We start from the raw sequence: 16,139 nt of genomic DNA, 5'->3' as shown, positions 1-16,139 counted from the left end.
TTTGCAATACAATATTCAAAACTCCTTTGTTTTTTAATTGCGAATCAAGCGTGCGCGACACTATTTTCCACCGACAGTATGGTGCAAATGAAAGGAATAAATTCGTTATTTCGAAAATCGGCGACTTTAAGGAAAAATCCCGAAACAGGTCGATTTTTATTTTTAAGTTATGATATTGTGGCATATATGGTATACTAGTGACGTCATCCGTCTGGGCGTGATGACGTAATCGATGATTCTTTTAAATAAGAATAGGGGTCGTGTGGTAGCTCGTTTGAAAGGTTCTTCAATTCTCTATCAAGTAATATAAACATTTACATAATTTTTTATACAGGGTGCCCTTCTACTTCTTTTTTTGTCAAATAATTTAATTATTAAAAATTTTTTGGACACCCTCTATAAATAATTATGTAAATGTTTATATTACTGAATAGAGAATTGAAGAACCTTTCAAATGAGCTAGCACACGACCCCTATTCTTATTTAAAAAAATCATCGATTACGTCATCACGTCCAGATGGATGACGTCACTAGTATACCATATATGCCACAATATCATAACTTAAAAATAAAAATCGACCTGTTTCGGGATTTTTCCTTAAAGTTGCCGGTTTACGAAATAACGAATTTATTCCTTTCATTTGCACCATACTGTCGGTGGAAAATAGTGTCGTGCATGCTTGATTGGCAATTAAAAAACAAAGGAGTTTTAAATATTGTATTGCAAAGAACTCTTCGGAATTTCATCAATAGATGTTTAAAGAATATCTACCTACCTTGGCAACATTCAAATTTTCAGCTTTTCACATAGTTTTTGAGGGATAAAAATGGCCGATTTCGCAATTTTTCAATTTTTAATCGCTTATATGTCAAAAACTATCATTTTTAGAGAAAAGTCACTAAAGACCTTTTCTCTTTGGAATGATCCAGAAAACCTAAAAAAACTTTTTTCCGTGCAAAAAAAATAATTTTAGGAAAAAAACAAAAAAAAAACGTTTAAAAAAATTTTTTTTGACCACTTTTTGGTCCTGGCAACATGCAAATTTGTTAAAAGGAGTCCTTTTTGAGTAAGATTGTGCAAAGAATCCGAATTAGAATATTTTCCTAGCGGATGCGCAGTGGCTTTCTGGACTAATAATAAAAAAACAGCACTTATACCCACTGTCTTCCAACTAAATACTTGTACCACAGTATAGGAGGAATTCTCCTATATTGTGCTTGTACTGTACTCTGTACTTGTATCTTTATTCTTCTAAATACAATTTGATCAATAAAACGAATAATTTTTGTAAAAAAAATTAAAAATTGGCATTAAAATGCAAAAAGTAGGAAACAACACTAGAAATAAACTTAACTTTAATAGTTATAGACTATTAATATCTATCATTGACTATTTATATTAATAGTCATCGTCGCTATATAAGCAGTTGTCTAGTTCGTCGGGCGGGATCTTCCTAAATATTATCCAGAGGGCCTTAATATGTGATTTGTTGTCCTTCCCGTTGTTGGTAAGACAAATTTCTGTAGAAGTTAAGCCACTGCATATGGTTCATATTCCCGGTACAGTACCTTTATGTCGAATCTGCCGAAGTGTATCTAGATTAACAAAATCCTGGTCTTTCATCCTAACAACCATACATTTTGAACTGGTCTTCATATCTACCCAGTTTTCTGGTACAAACATTTCTCTTTCAGTCTTTCTTTCTTTTTCCAAGTACACTTGGATCGTGTCAACTCGCATTAACTAAAATATGATGCAATGATTAGCAACATTCTTAAAATCTTATATGATATCAAAATTAATGTCGCACTGAAAGAAGGGTTTGGTATGAACTTTAACACATTGTACCACTAATCTAACGAGTATTAACGAGTTGGCTGCCAAACGATATAACTAACACTTGTTTGGAGGCCAAGGGATATAAGCGTACTTATATCCAATGGCTGCCAAATGAGAAACAAACTTTTTTTAGGAGTTAAATGAAATACCCATAGATGTCACTATTGGTTTTAAATTCACTTGTGTCCTTTGGCCACAACATTAAAATGGGTATTAACTATCTATTACTGTACTTATCTCTAACTTGAACAAAATTGCACTTATACGCCTCATATAATATTTTAAAAGTACTTAATAGTTAAAATACATTTTAACAAAAGACGACAATAAAATAAGCGAAATAATTAGGTTTAAAATAAAACATGGAGCTATTTCTGAAAAGGGGTCACCAATTTAGCCTACACGGTGCGGTTTCAAAAATTATCCCAAAGATTCTTCCAACAGCGTTGAATTACCTACTTTAAAAAAATGCGAAACGGGGAGTTTAGATGGAATAAACAATTATCAATTTCCTGCTGCTACCTTTATTGGACATAAATCAAACGCTTAGACTGATGAATCTATAAAAAGATCATAAAGCATATCAAGAGTCTAAGTAAAATAGGACGAATCAGGTGTGAACGATCAACAAATAGAAAAAGTAAAAACATACACCTTAGTACGAACATCAATGAAAATTGGGACCATTCCCTAGAAATCAAATGTAGGATAGAGAAAGCACGAACTGCATTTCAAAAAATGGTTAAGGTATTCAAATGTCATGATTTATTAATATCCATAAAAATCAAGTTACTACGATGATATATATCTTTTTTATACTGTTGTACGGAGTTAAGTCTTGGATTCCCACAGACGCCGCCTGCAAGATAATTGAGGCTTTCAAAATGTGGCTTTATCGTCGAATCCTGAAGATATCTTACTAATCAGGGTGTTTTGTTAAGAATGCAAAAAGAAAAAGAGATGTTAACCACAATAAAAACAGCCATAATCAAATACCTCGGCCACATCATGAAGAACAGCGATAGATATGGACTGCTGCATCTAATCTTGCAGGGAAAAGTAGAAGGAACACTGAGACCAGAAAATTGACATACGTGGTTTAACACAACAACCACAAATATTTTCAGAGCAGCAGTGTGCAAACTACAGATTGCCATAATGGTCGCCAATATCCAAAACGGATAGGCACTACAAGAAGAAGTAAAAATTTTTTATATAACGATGGCCTAGAAACAATACCTCGTAAGTGCATCTGTCAAAATTTGTGGTTTTTAGCAAAAAACTTTTTATCGATGGCCTAGATAGAAGCAATACCTCGTAAGTACCAAAAATCACGCTTTTGGCGCCGTAATACTGACATACACCTTTTCTACCAACCGCCAGACTGGTAAACTTTCTAATATAAACTTGCAAAACAAACTTTTACGTTATAATCATTATTATAACGCCCGGTTTCATAATCAACTTAAAGTAAACATTAACTAAAGTTCACTTTAACGTTGACATTTACCCATATGAATTGCATGGATAAAGGTCCATCCATCCAATGGCACTACAGCCCAAATCGAGCCTTGGCCTCCTTCAATAAGCTTCTCCAATCATTTCGATTTACCGCTGTTCTTTTCCATGAACGCGTTCCCAGGAAGTTCCTGGCATCCTCATCGACTTCGTCTTCCCATCTCTTTTTAGGTCTTCCAACCGGTCTTCTTCCCTGCATTCTTGCATTCAGCAATTTTCTGGGGATTCTATTCTCATGCATGCGGACCACGTGCCCTGCCCACCGTAATCTCTGTAGTTTAGTGTGTTGTGCTAGAGTTGGTTCGCTATATTGCTCGTATATTTCTCTATTATACTTAATTCGCCAGTTGTTATTTTCCCTTATTGGGCCCAGTATCCTACGTAATACTTTTCTTTCAAACACATCTAATGCATTGGCAGATTTCTGTGTCACCACCCATGTTTCGCAGCCATAACTTACTATGGGCCTGATTATTGTTTTATATACCCGGAGTTTTGTTTTCCGGTATGGTATGGATAAAGGTACTAACTTAAAATTTAAAGTCCACTTTAACTGATTATGAAACCGGGCGTAACTATCAAAGCAAAATAAACACATACGAGGTATTGCACTCAAAAATATTTAGGCGAGGTATTGGCACATGATGAAAAGTACGTTTCGTCTTTATATTTTTGGTGATTGGTAGAAAAGGTTTAAATCAGTACTGCGGCGCCAAAAGCGTGATTGTTAAATTTTTGGTACTTACGAGGTACTGCTTCTAGGCCATCGAAAATAGAGTTACCTATCAATAGCTTTATAAATCTTCTAGAGATGATAGTGAATTTTTTTATTTATATAAATTAGGCCTCAGATGAGATGGAGCGATGACTTCAAAAAGCATGCCGGATCCACAGGGATGACCACAGCGCTGGAGAGAAACCAGTGGAAAAGATAAGGGGAGGCTTATGTACAAAAATGGAAAGATTAAGACTCGACGATAGATATATAGATAGTGATATAAATAGATCCGATTATTAATCAGATATATCCATAGCAGATGTATTGTACCTATTGTTAAATATCTTGAAAATCCATCCTATCAAAAGATGTAACCAGATGCCTCGGAAACCATCACCGACATGATATAGTGTTCATCATGCCCAAAATCTATCGAATAACGAGCTTGCACTGATTTTGTATTAAATGTCCACAAAACTCCATGAAACAAGACCCGTTCTGAGTTTCTGGGCCTCCTTAAGTGCCTCGAGGACCATCGCCATCAGAATATTCGTAATTAGCGATCCAGAAACTCCCCGAGTAACGAGTTTGCATTGATTTTGTATAAAATTTACATAAAACTCTAGGAGACGAGGCCAATCCTGGGCACTAGGTGTTTCGAATACTATCGCCGACATGATATTAGTGTTCAGCGACCCCAAAAACCATCAATCAACGAGTTTGCACTGATTTTGTATCCAATTTGCACAAAACTCCAGGAGGCGAGTCCTGTCCTAAGCACTAGATGCCTCGGAGACCATCGCCGTCATAATCAGCATCCTCATAAACCCCTCAAGTAATTAGTTTGCATTGATTTTGTAGCAAATTATCACAAAACTCTATGAGTTAAGGCCCGTTCTGAGCACCAGGTGCATTGAAGACTATCGCCATCATAATATTCGTATTTTGCATTTGCCATCACTTTGAAATGTATTTTACTTGTTCAATAATGCAATTTTCATTTTGTCATCATAATTTTTGTTCATAAGGCTCTAGAAATAGAATGAAAATAGTTTCATTGAGATTCATCCAACTGATAAACTGTTAAAAAGAACTTGCTAATTTATATTATTTTATTATAAATTTTTAATGTCTTATTTTTATTTCTCTAAGGCTCCCCGCCACTGGAAAAATCTAGTTGACTATAACCTTTCCTTGTCTAAGATAAAGATAGTTAGAAAATAAAGATTGGCTCTCCTGTAGACGAAATCAACATAACCAAATTTTTTTGATCTGTCATCTGTCAAAGTTTAACGTTTAACTAAATCTAAACAAATTGAAAAAAACACAAAACTTAAAAATTAAATATAAAAATATACTAATATTATAAGTGCATTTAGATATAAGGTCGTTTTTTTGAGAAAATAGGTTAATTAATAAAGTACAAAATATATTGATTAGTAATACGGAATGACCAAAAAACGTAGGCTCTCGGGATCGTCTCCCATCAAAATTGAAGTAAAAGAGGAAAATGTTGGAAATGATTACCTTATGGCTAAAGGAAGACTTAAAGGAGTGCTAAAACAGCTCACCGAACAATCGTCAGATGATGAAAGTGGTTCTTCGGATGACAATAAAAGAATCCACAGGTAATATAATTTTAACCTCTCTGAATGAAATAGTTTTTTGTAGTATGGTACTACTTTATGCTTAAGTATTGCATCATCATCACCATTGACTCTACAACCCTTGGTGGGTCATGGTCTGTTCCTTCTGCTTTCATTCCTTCTCCTTGGTTTTCCATATTCTTAACACCCTGTAAATCGTCTTCCAGCTGACCCTTAAATCATGCTCTGGGCCTGCCTCTTCTCGTCACTTCATTCAGTCTTTGGTTATAAATGAGTTTCTAGGGCTCCATTGTGGAAGACAATTTTGCTGTCCTCTTATCTAGGTATTTTAATTGAATGTATACTATACATTACCACCATCATCAATGGTGCTACAGCCCTATGAAAGAGCCTCAACCTTCGCAAGTCCATTACGCCAGTTAGTCCTATCCATTGCCAACCGTTGCCAGTTTGCTGCACCTATTTTTCTCCCATCCTCATCTACACCATCCTTCCATCTAAGTTTTGGCCTACCCCTATTTCTACTTCCCACAGGTTGTGACATACGGATTCTTCTAGGAGGGTTGTTATGGTGTGATCTTGCTAGATGTCCTGCCCATCTTAGTCTTCCTATTCTTATAAGAGATACTATGTCTTTACCATCAAATATATGTTTATATCTGTGGTATACCTCGTAGTTGTACCTCCTCAGGTGCCACCGAATATTGCTCTCAGGATCCTTTGTTCAAATATAAGCAGAAGGTTTTCATCTGCCTTGGAAATGGTTCATGTCTCTGATCCATATGTCAACACTGGTTGTATAAGAGTTTTGTATATGGTTATTTTTGTTTTTTGGCTTAAGTTTCTGTTTCTCATATGTCTACTCAGTCCAAAATAGCATTTGTTCGCTAGGATGATCCTTCGCTTGATTTCTTCCGTCATAATGTTCTCCTTGGTGATCAGGGAGCCTAAGTATGTGAAGTTGTCCACCACTTCAAAGGTAGAGTTATCAACAGTGAATTGGTGACCTATGTTTCTGTCTCTATTGTTGGGTGTTGATGCCATCATCTTAGTTTTCTCCTCGTTTACTTTCAGGCCCATATTTTTTTAGGCATTTGAGAAGGTGGTATACATTTCTTCTAGTTTGCATGTTGTGTGGGCAACTAAGTCCACGTCCAGGGGCAGATCCAGAAAATCGATTAGGGGGGGCACATAGGGTACAAACTCAAGGAGTCTGGAATATACCCCAATAAAAGTGTATTCTATCTAGTGTATTTTTGATCCGTCTGGGGGGGGGGGCTCGTGCATCGTGTCCCACCCCTAGATCCACTACTGTCCACGTCATCTGCATATGCCAAAAATATATACTATACATACATTACGCTGCCATACATACATGATGCTGCCATATTGCAATTAGAACTGACTAACCTCTCTGCATGGTGTTCACTTAATGGAATGAACCTTAATTCCAGCAAATGTCATGTAATTAACTTTAACCGTACTCACCACCCAATATTGTCAAACTATTACATTGATGGCCAATTGCTCAACACTGTAAATAAAATCAAGGACTTAAGGATTACACTGAAAAATTCTCTTTGATTCAATACTCACATCATCAATGTCATTCAAACATCTATGAAAATGCTGGGTTTTGTAAAAAGAACAACTCGTGATTTTACAAACATATCCAGTATTAGAGTTCTTTATTTCTCCTTGGTCAGGTCTCACCTCGAGTATTGTTCTTCATTGTGGTCCCCACACTACTTGGTCTACATTAGGAAACTTGAACAAGTCCAAAATAGTTTCTTCTGTTACATTGCTTTTAAGCTTCATACCTATCAAGATGACACCGTATGGCAGTATCAACTGCAGGTCCCCTCTCTTGCAAGCCAGAGAAAACAAAGGGACCTTTTGCTATTATTCAAGATCTTAAATGGTATATGTAGTTGTTCTCAAGTACTTAATAAGATTGCACTGTTTGTACCACCTCGCACCACTAGACAAGTGCGAACATTTTATGTATGTTATCCATAGGTTTAATTATTCACTTTTTTCGTTCGTACCCAGAGTCTTGAATTTAGCAAACTCCCTTTACAATTTACAACTATTCGACAACTCCATCAGTTGTTTTAAAAGAAATTTACATGGGATCAATATTTGAGTGAAACGTCTGTAATTTGTTAACTTGTTTTTATGATATTATTTCCTATTGCATATTTACTTCTATATTATATTTATATTTCTGTATGTCTGTTTTTTATATTATATTATGCTATTATTTTTATCTGTACACTATGTATTTATGTTCAATTAAAAAATGTAATGTATTTTTATAGAATTGGGCTTGCCCGTAAAATAAATAAATAAATTACATACATTAATTATAGAGAACTTTTCGGCGAGAACAGTATCATTATTTTGCATTATACAGGTTAGATTTTAAATAAAAAGTTTATCTATGTTTTACAATCACGTTTATTAATACAAAAATTCTTTTACTTTAACGAATTAGATAAATTGATATAACTTAGGTACCTCTCACTTAAAATCCTACACCATGACGATCAACAAGATTAAATAAAATAAATTTCTAATTAGAACTAGAACGATACTATAATGTTAGATATTTATTTTTATTGAAAAGTAATATGAGTATTTGTTAGAATTAAAAACAAAACTTCCGTCTTCAATTAAAAATTTATAGGTCTACTTTTTTTAAGAGCAAAGTCTTTTATTGCACCGTCAATGTTTATCGCATCACACACCTCTTCCTCAATAGACAAAATAGCCAAATTATTTAGTCTTAGAGTACTCGTTCTCGATCTTAGCTGGCTGACAGCTATTGGGCATGAGCAAAATATTGGGCAGAGTATCTTCCAGCTTGGATTTAACAATAAATCTAAATAATTCCAGTGAGTCTGCATTAATCCATTTATTTTCGTTGCCTGTAGCAGCAACGAAAGTCCGCAGTCGAAGTGTTTCCAACTTGAAATCCTGCTCGTCAATTTTGTCAGATGCATGGTCTAGATTACATTTAGTGTTGTGTGAACTTATCCGTTAAATTCTGTAGCTGTTGAAAACGCTCACGAATTTCTACAATAACTCTATCTAATGAAGAAAACAGCTTTCGTCACAACTCATTTTCACAAGACAAGTTAGTATCTCTAGTTCCATCATCAAAAATATGCTTTCTTGTTTTGTGCCTCCGAGCTTTTATGAAAATTCCAAGTTCTTCACACATATATTTTGCATAATCTACAGCGCCATTTGCCCATTCCTCCCTTATCTCTGTCAATATCATCTGCAAAGCATTTGCTTTCTGAGCGCACAATCTTATGTCAAGTCCGCTTGTTTTTAAATATATTTGTGCATCATTCACTTCATATAGAACTGGTTGCCATAGGCCCAAAAAACAAAGAAAGGAAAATGACTGCATAGAAACTAGTAAAGCACCTGCATTTATCCTAGTGTTTAAGCTTTCACCTGCCTCTGTCAGTTTTTCCAAAGTGACGAGAATATCTTTGTAATGATGCCATGTCACATTTACAGCATCGCCTCTTGCATTTCACCATGTGTTTTGAACCCTTTTTAAGCTTTTGCCTGTAGCTGTCAGAACTTCCCAATGATGTGTCAATGAGGAAAAAAAAAAGAATAGCAACATTCTAAAGTGCCGAAAAAAGTTAGTGAATCACCTCAACTAACAAACTATCTTTGACGAATGATTTGAGCAAGGTACGAATTCAGCTTTAGGGTATATTTCTTGAATTCTTTGCTGAACTGTATGTAATAAAAGTCATTTTCGCTGATTGTTACTCGTAAACGGGGAATTCCCACAAGTCAGTATAGACGTTGTTGCCCGTCGCTACAAAATATCATTCAAAGAAAAGGAATTCCCCGAATTCGTCACAAAGTAAGTAATGAAAAATTCCGTGCTCCTTTCAATCGTTCCCAATTTGTAGTTGCGATAAAAATATAAAATAGTTCAAATATTTAAGTATTTACTTAATATTTTTATTATTTATTGTTAAATTTTGCCGCCCCCTAAAAAGTGCCGCCCCTACTACGCTACGCCACTGATTCTCTCAGAACTAGTTTAGTAACAGACCTAGCCTGTTAATTTTAATCGACCTGCTAATACAGTTGAACCCGCTTATTGGAATAGCCTTGGTGACAATTAAAAATATTCCTATAACTGGGATATTCTAATAACCGATCATTGGTCGCTAATAGAAACGTTTCGGGACCTCAAATTTCTATTCCTTAATCCGAGATATTCCTTTAAGCGATATTCTAATAAGTGGGTTCGACTGTATTAGGTTCACAATAAAAGCACTAAAGCTAAAAATTATAGCACTTATGCCATAATCTGTTTTCCTATATATTGTTATGCTCTATTATATCTATTTAATTAGATTGATTAGCAAATTCTTACTTTAATTAATTATTCAATTATTTTATTTACTGCCTATGTAAAACAAAAACTAAATTCAAATTAAATTTTCCAATCAATTTTATTCTCAGGGCTAATTTTGTATTGGATACAATACCTGTGATCTGTGGCTTCTAATATTTCTGATTGCTTACTTCTTCCAGGGTGGAAACAGGGAAATTGAAAACACTCAATATCATATAAATGTAATCTATTGTTTTTATGAAATAAGCCGTGTACATGTGATTCAAAAAATATTAAATTTAAACTTTGTTGCAACAATCTCTTACTTAATCAATTAAACTCTAACTCTGATATCTCCTTGTTTTGACAAAAAAATTATTTAATTAATTTATTATTTACTCATACTAAATTTAATAAAATTTACTTTTCTTCTTTTGACTTGATTTCTTAAATTTTAAATGACTAACTGCGTAAAGAAAAGTTCAATAAACAAATAAACAAATATGGGTTTGATATAAACAAATTTTCTCCATTCCGACAAATAATTTGACTGACCTTTTTGTTTCTTCACTGCCTCGTTCTCTGGATTGCGCCGTCCTTGATTCTCCCAAACACGTTCTCTCTGGATGTTGCGAAAAAGTCCCTTTCGTCACGACTGCTTCCAAAAATCATACAGGATTTGCTCGAATTCTGTTACTCAGTTTTCCTTGTTCGATATCTTATGCAAAAAGATATTAATCAGCTACTCGTTCTAGACAAAACAAAAGAAGCTCCCTCGGACCAGGAAAATTGACTCTTCAACCGGTCGACAATTTGGTTTCCACTTGATTCTGCTCGCAAAGGCCGATTACACACACTCTACACTGATTACTAAACTTTTAAAACAAAAAACTGGACTGCCTTCCACCGATGTTAATTACACAGTGTCCTCTCGTCTCTCGCCAAATTCTGACTCCTAATTTCTTCTCCTTTCTACCTCATCTTTCCCACTCTATCAAAAACACGCCTCTCTCAAAACCATTCATACCCATTTCTTCTGAAACAAATATTTTTCCAGAGAACTTTTCCAATTTGTCGTTTTTCAAGAGATATCATAATTAGTTATTTCCTACTTTCTTCTTTAACATCTAAAACCTCATACAATTGTACACCACATTAAAAACCTTTCCGGAAAGGATCTTAAAGCCGTCTTTGTTTTCGTCAACGATGTCCACTTTCTAATCACCGAAATGTTTGTTCATGTCCCATGCATTTCGTCGAATCACTTATTAGTCGTTTCACTTTTTCCCCGAAACACTTGCTTAATAGCAAAATTAAATTCTAAACAATTTTGGTGATGAAAATACAGGGTGATGAAAAACTATCATTTTATGGATCGTTGATATAAATTTAATTTTTTCTGAATTTCTTTACGAAAAAAAAAAACAATTCTACAACAATATACTAAGGATTTCCACGGTTTTCACTGTATTCCTTCACTTAAGTGTTCTCTCCAGTTCCTTCCATTTTGCCAGTCCCCTTTCTGCAGATTTTTTCTTTCCATTGATTCGTTCACTTCATCTCTGAACAATCTTCGGGGTCTGCCTCTCTTCCTTCTTCCATCTACTCTGTCATTCTATTTATTTAACACTTTTGGTTTGTTCTTTTGGCATGCCCATGCCAAGTTCTTCTGTTCGATAGTCTATTATGTCTGAGTTCATTCCCATTCTTTTCTTAATCTCGATGTTATTTATTCTATCTCTTCTTATTTCTCTGCAGCTTCTCCTTAGGACTTCCACATCTGTTGCTCTTATTTTGTTTTTGGTTTTCTTATTTATTATCCGATTTTCACACCTATAAGTGAGGATACCCTTGTCATGGTGTTATACAGTGAGCACGTAAAGGTTGGAATAAATTAATTTTCTCGAGAATGGACGATTTCGGAAAAAAATCCCGAAACAGGTCAATTTTTATTTTTAAATTACGACTTTTTGGCATATATATCATACTAGTGACGTCACCCATCTGAGCGTGACGACGTCATCGATGATTTTTTTAAATGAGAATAGGGGTCGTGCTATAGCTCATTTGAAACGTAATTCAATTCTCTATTCAGTAGTATCAACATTAACAATAAGTATTTATACAGGGCGTCCAACAAAAATTTTTTGAATTAAATTTATTGACATAAAAAGAAGAATGTATGTAATTTTTTAATTCAAAATACATTTTACTGCTCTCAAAAAACAGAAAAAAATGTTTATTTGAAAAATAATCATCGCTTTTCACTTAAATTTAATGTTTAAACTGTCAAGAGGCAGGTGGGTGGCTGCATTAATATGTAATTTAAGCAAAAACAATATTTATTTGTTAAATATACATTTTTTCTGTTTTCTGAGAGCAGTAAAATGTATTTTGAATTAAATAAATTACATACATTCTTCTTTTTATGTCAATAAATTTAATTCACAAAAATTTTTTTGGACACCCTGTATAAATAATTATGAAAATGTTTATACTATTGAATAGAGAATTGAATTACCTTTCAAATGAGCTATCACGCGACAACTATTCTCATTTAAAAAAATCATCGATGACATCATCACGCCCAGATGGGTGACGTCACTAGTATGATATATATGCCAAAAAGTCGTAATTTAAAAATAAAAATTGACCTGTTTCGGTATTTTTTTCCAAAATTGTCCATTCTCGGGAAAATGAATTTATTCCAACCTTTACGTGCTCACTGTATATTCTTCTTTTTGTTTTTATGCTGATGTTCTTATCCCACAGTATCAGGTTCAATTATCATATATGCAGTCTCTTGTTTGTCCTAGTCTACTTTTCATATCTTCTCTCATCATAAAACTGAGGCCATCTTCATCTTGTTCAATCACTATTTGGTTGTCAGCAAAACTTAGGGTATATAAATATATTCATGAGCACGTAAAGGTTGGAATAAATTCATTTTCTCGAGAATGGACGATTTCGGAAAAAAATCCCGAAACAGGTCAATTTTTATTTTTAAATTACGACTTTTTGGCATATGTATCATACTAGTGACGTCACCCATCTGGGCGTGATGACGTCATCGATGATTTCTTTAAATGCGAATAGGGGTCGTGTGACAGCTCATTTGAAAGGTAATTTAATTCTCTATTCAGCAATATAAACATTTATGTAACTATTTATACAGGGCGTCTAAAATTTTTTTTTAAATTAAATTTATTGACATAAAAAGAAGAATGCATGTAATTTTTATTTAGTCCAAAATACATTTTAATGTTCTTAGAACACAGAAAAAAATGTTTATTTGAAAAATAATCATTGCTTTTCTCTTAAATCAAATGTTCAAATGTAAAAAAATTAAATGTTCAAAAAGAGGAAGGTGAGTGGCGGCTTTAATATTGAATTTAAGCAAAAAACGATATTTACTCGTTAAATAAACATTATTTCCTGTTTTCTGATAGCAGTAAAATGTATTTTGAGTTAAATAAATTACACACATTCTTCTTTTTATGTCAATAAATTTAATTTAAAAAATTTTTTTTGGACACGCTGTATAAATAATTATATTATTGTTTATATTACTGAATAGAGAATTAAATTACCTTTCAAATAAGCTATCACACGACCCCTATTCTCATTTAAAAAAATTATTGATGACGTCATCACGCCCAGATGGGCGACGTCACTAGTATGACACATATGTCAAAAAGTCGCAATTTAAAAATAAAAATTGACCTGTTTCGGGAATTTTTTCCAAAATCGTCCGTTCTCGAGAAAATGAATTTATTCCAACCTTTACGTGCTCACTGTATGATTCTTACTGGTATAAACTGGTATAAATTATTTTTAAATAGAATTTAGTAATTAAGCATTACATTTTCATTATACAAAAAACATTCACTCATGTGATTTTAATTTTTAGAGAAAGCAGAAAGCGAAAAGTTGAAAATATGCCTACTCCATACCATCATACATATGTAATGAAATTATTTGATAGAAGTGTTGATTTGGCCCGATTTGAAGAAGATACTCCACTTTATCCGATTTGTCGTGCTTGGATGCAGAATCAACCAAGAAATCCACAACCCATCATTAAGTAAGTATATCTGACAAAGCTTTATTTGTTGGCAGTTTACAAATTGGTGCAATAATGGAATTGATTTAGCCTAAAATTTAAGCTAGTATCAGCGACAAACCTTACATTGTGGACAATTTAAAAAGAGGTAGCCCGATCAATGAACACAAAACTTGTCGAAAACCTCCAAAAAAATAAAGGAAGGATGAAAATCTGGGAATAGATAGTTGAAATTGTTTATTATTATATACCAAAAAGTTTACAATTCTACATCCCCTCCATTTTACAAAAATTGGGAAATACGGGGTGAAAAATATTTTCTCGGGGGTGAAAAAACATATGTTCAAAATAAGTCCGGAATTGGATAAAATGACTAATTCTAAGCAACTTTTGTTCTATAGAGTTTTTTCACTAAGTCAATACTTTTCGAGTTATTTGCGAGGGAATATGTTCATTTTTAACAATAATAAAACATGTTTTTCGACGGTTCTTCGTAACTCAAAAAATAAGTATTTTAACGAAAAAAATATTCTTAGTAAGAATATAGCTTATAAAAACAAGAAAAAAATGGTGTATGCATGAAGACTCTAGACTCAGTAGAAGCAGAGTTGTAGTTAATGAAAAGTAGGTTCTTATTCGTCAAATTCCAAATCGAATATATCAACGTGAAATAACCAAAAAAACGGAGCACTTTTCTGGGAAAACTCATTACAACTTTTTTAAAGTGTGTAAAAAAAGGTTTATCCTTGTTTTTTCAAAAAACCTCTAACATTAAAAGTAAGTGAGTTACGCTCAAGATGTTAATGGTCCCTTTTATTTTTTGGCAAAAAAACCGCGAGAATCACCCCCTAATTAGCTTCCCAAATAAAATTAATTGTTACCGCTTTACAAGTTACTTTACTTATGTACAGTCCCTGGCCATATTATTATGACCACTTATGAATTTTTATAAAAATCAACTATTTCACTAGGTATGTTTTGTTTAAAATATGATTTTTAAATTTAATTTTGTTATGTAATGTTAATGTTGTACATTAACTATATTATATTTAATAATAAACACCAATAAAATATTTGACAATATTACATGTTTATTTACTTTTTAATACTGTGTTGAACTTTTGACCTTAATCAGATGGAAAATATTTGGGAGCTTTTAAAACGAGAAATTTCCTATGAAAAGGTCACTAACGAAATTGTTTTGATTAAAGGACTAATAATATATCATTGAAACCACGATGACAAATTAAAGAAAAAAAAAATTTAACTGCATTCAAAGTATGGCAAGACGGATACAAGCGCTAATCAAAGTTAAAGGTGGCTCAACAAATTATTGGAAAAATAAAAATATGTGATATTTTTATGGTGTTTATTATTAAATATAATACATTTAATAATAAACAGCAATAAACCATTTGAAAGTATCACATATTTGTATTTTTTTAATATTTTGCTGAGCCCCCTGTAACTTTGATTATCGCTAGTACCCGTGGTGGCATACTTTGAATGCAGTTAAATTTTTTTTTCTTCAATTTGTTATTGTGGTTTCAACGATATAGTAGTTCTTTAATCAAAACAATTTCGTTACTTCGTTAGTGACCTGTTCATCGGAAATTTCTCGTTTTAAAAGCTTCCAAATAGTTTCCATCTGATTAAGGTCAGAAGTTCAACAAAATATTAAAAAAATATTAATATGTAATATTTTCAAATATTTTATGGGTGTTTATTATTAAATGTATTATAGGTAACGCATAACATTAACATTGCATAACGAAATTAAATTTAAAAATCATATTTTAAACAAAACGTACCTAGTGGAATAGTTGATTTTTGTAAAAATTCATAGGTGGTCATAATAATATGGCCAGGGACTGTATATGATCTATCTGTATATTTATATGATCTATAAGTTTCATTGGTTCAAAGTGCTCATTTTTGGAAAAAATTGGTTTTAAAATAAAACATTTTTTTTTTAATTTTGAAAAAAAATTCCAATTTTTTTCAAGTTAACTTAA

General features: G+C 33.0%; 1 protein-coding gene across 1 annotated transcript in view; it reads left to right on the top strand.

The window, feature by feature from the left end:
* The first annotated feature begins 5,354 nt into the window (after nt 1–5,354).
* LOC114339250 (protein lin-37 homolog) overlaps nt 5,355–16,139 on the top strand; it is a 43,601-nt gene continuing 32,816 nt past the window's right edge. Inside the window, exons 1-2 of the mRNA XM_028289878.2 lie at nt 5,355–5,704; nt 13,972–14,145. Coding sequence (XP_028145679.1) covers nt 5,526–5,704; nt 13,972–14,145 — 353 coding nt within the window. The 5' untranslated portion in view covers nt 5,355–5,525. The remainder of the gene's footprint in view (nt 5,705–13,971; nt 14,146–16,139) is intronic.

Source organism: Diabrotica virgifera, chromosome 5, assembly GCF_917563875.1.
Source record: "Diabrotica virgifera virgifera chromosome 5, PGI_DIABVI_V3a".
Lineage (NCBI taxonomy): Eukaryota > Metazoa > Arthropoda > Insecta > Coleoptera > Chrysomelidae > Diabrotica > Diabrotica virgifera.
The sequence above is the reverse complement of the archived record's forward strand: the minus strand, read 5'-3'. Positions and strand labels throughout refer to the sequence as shown.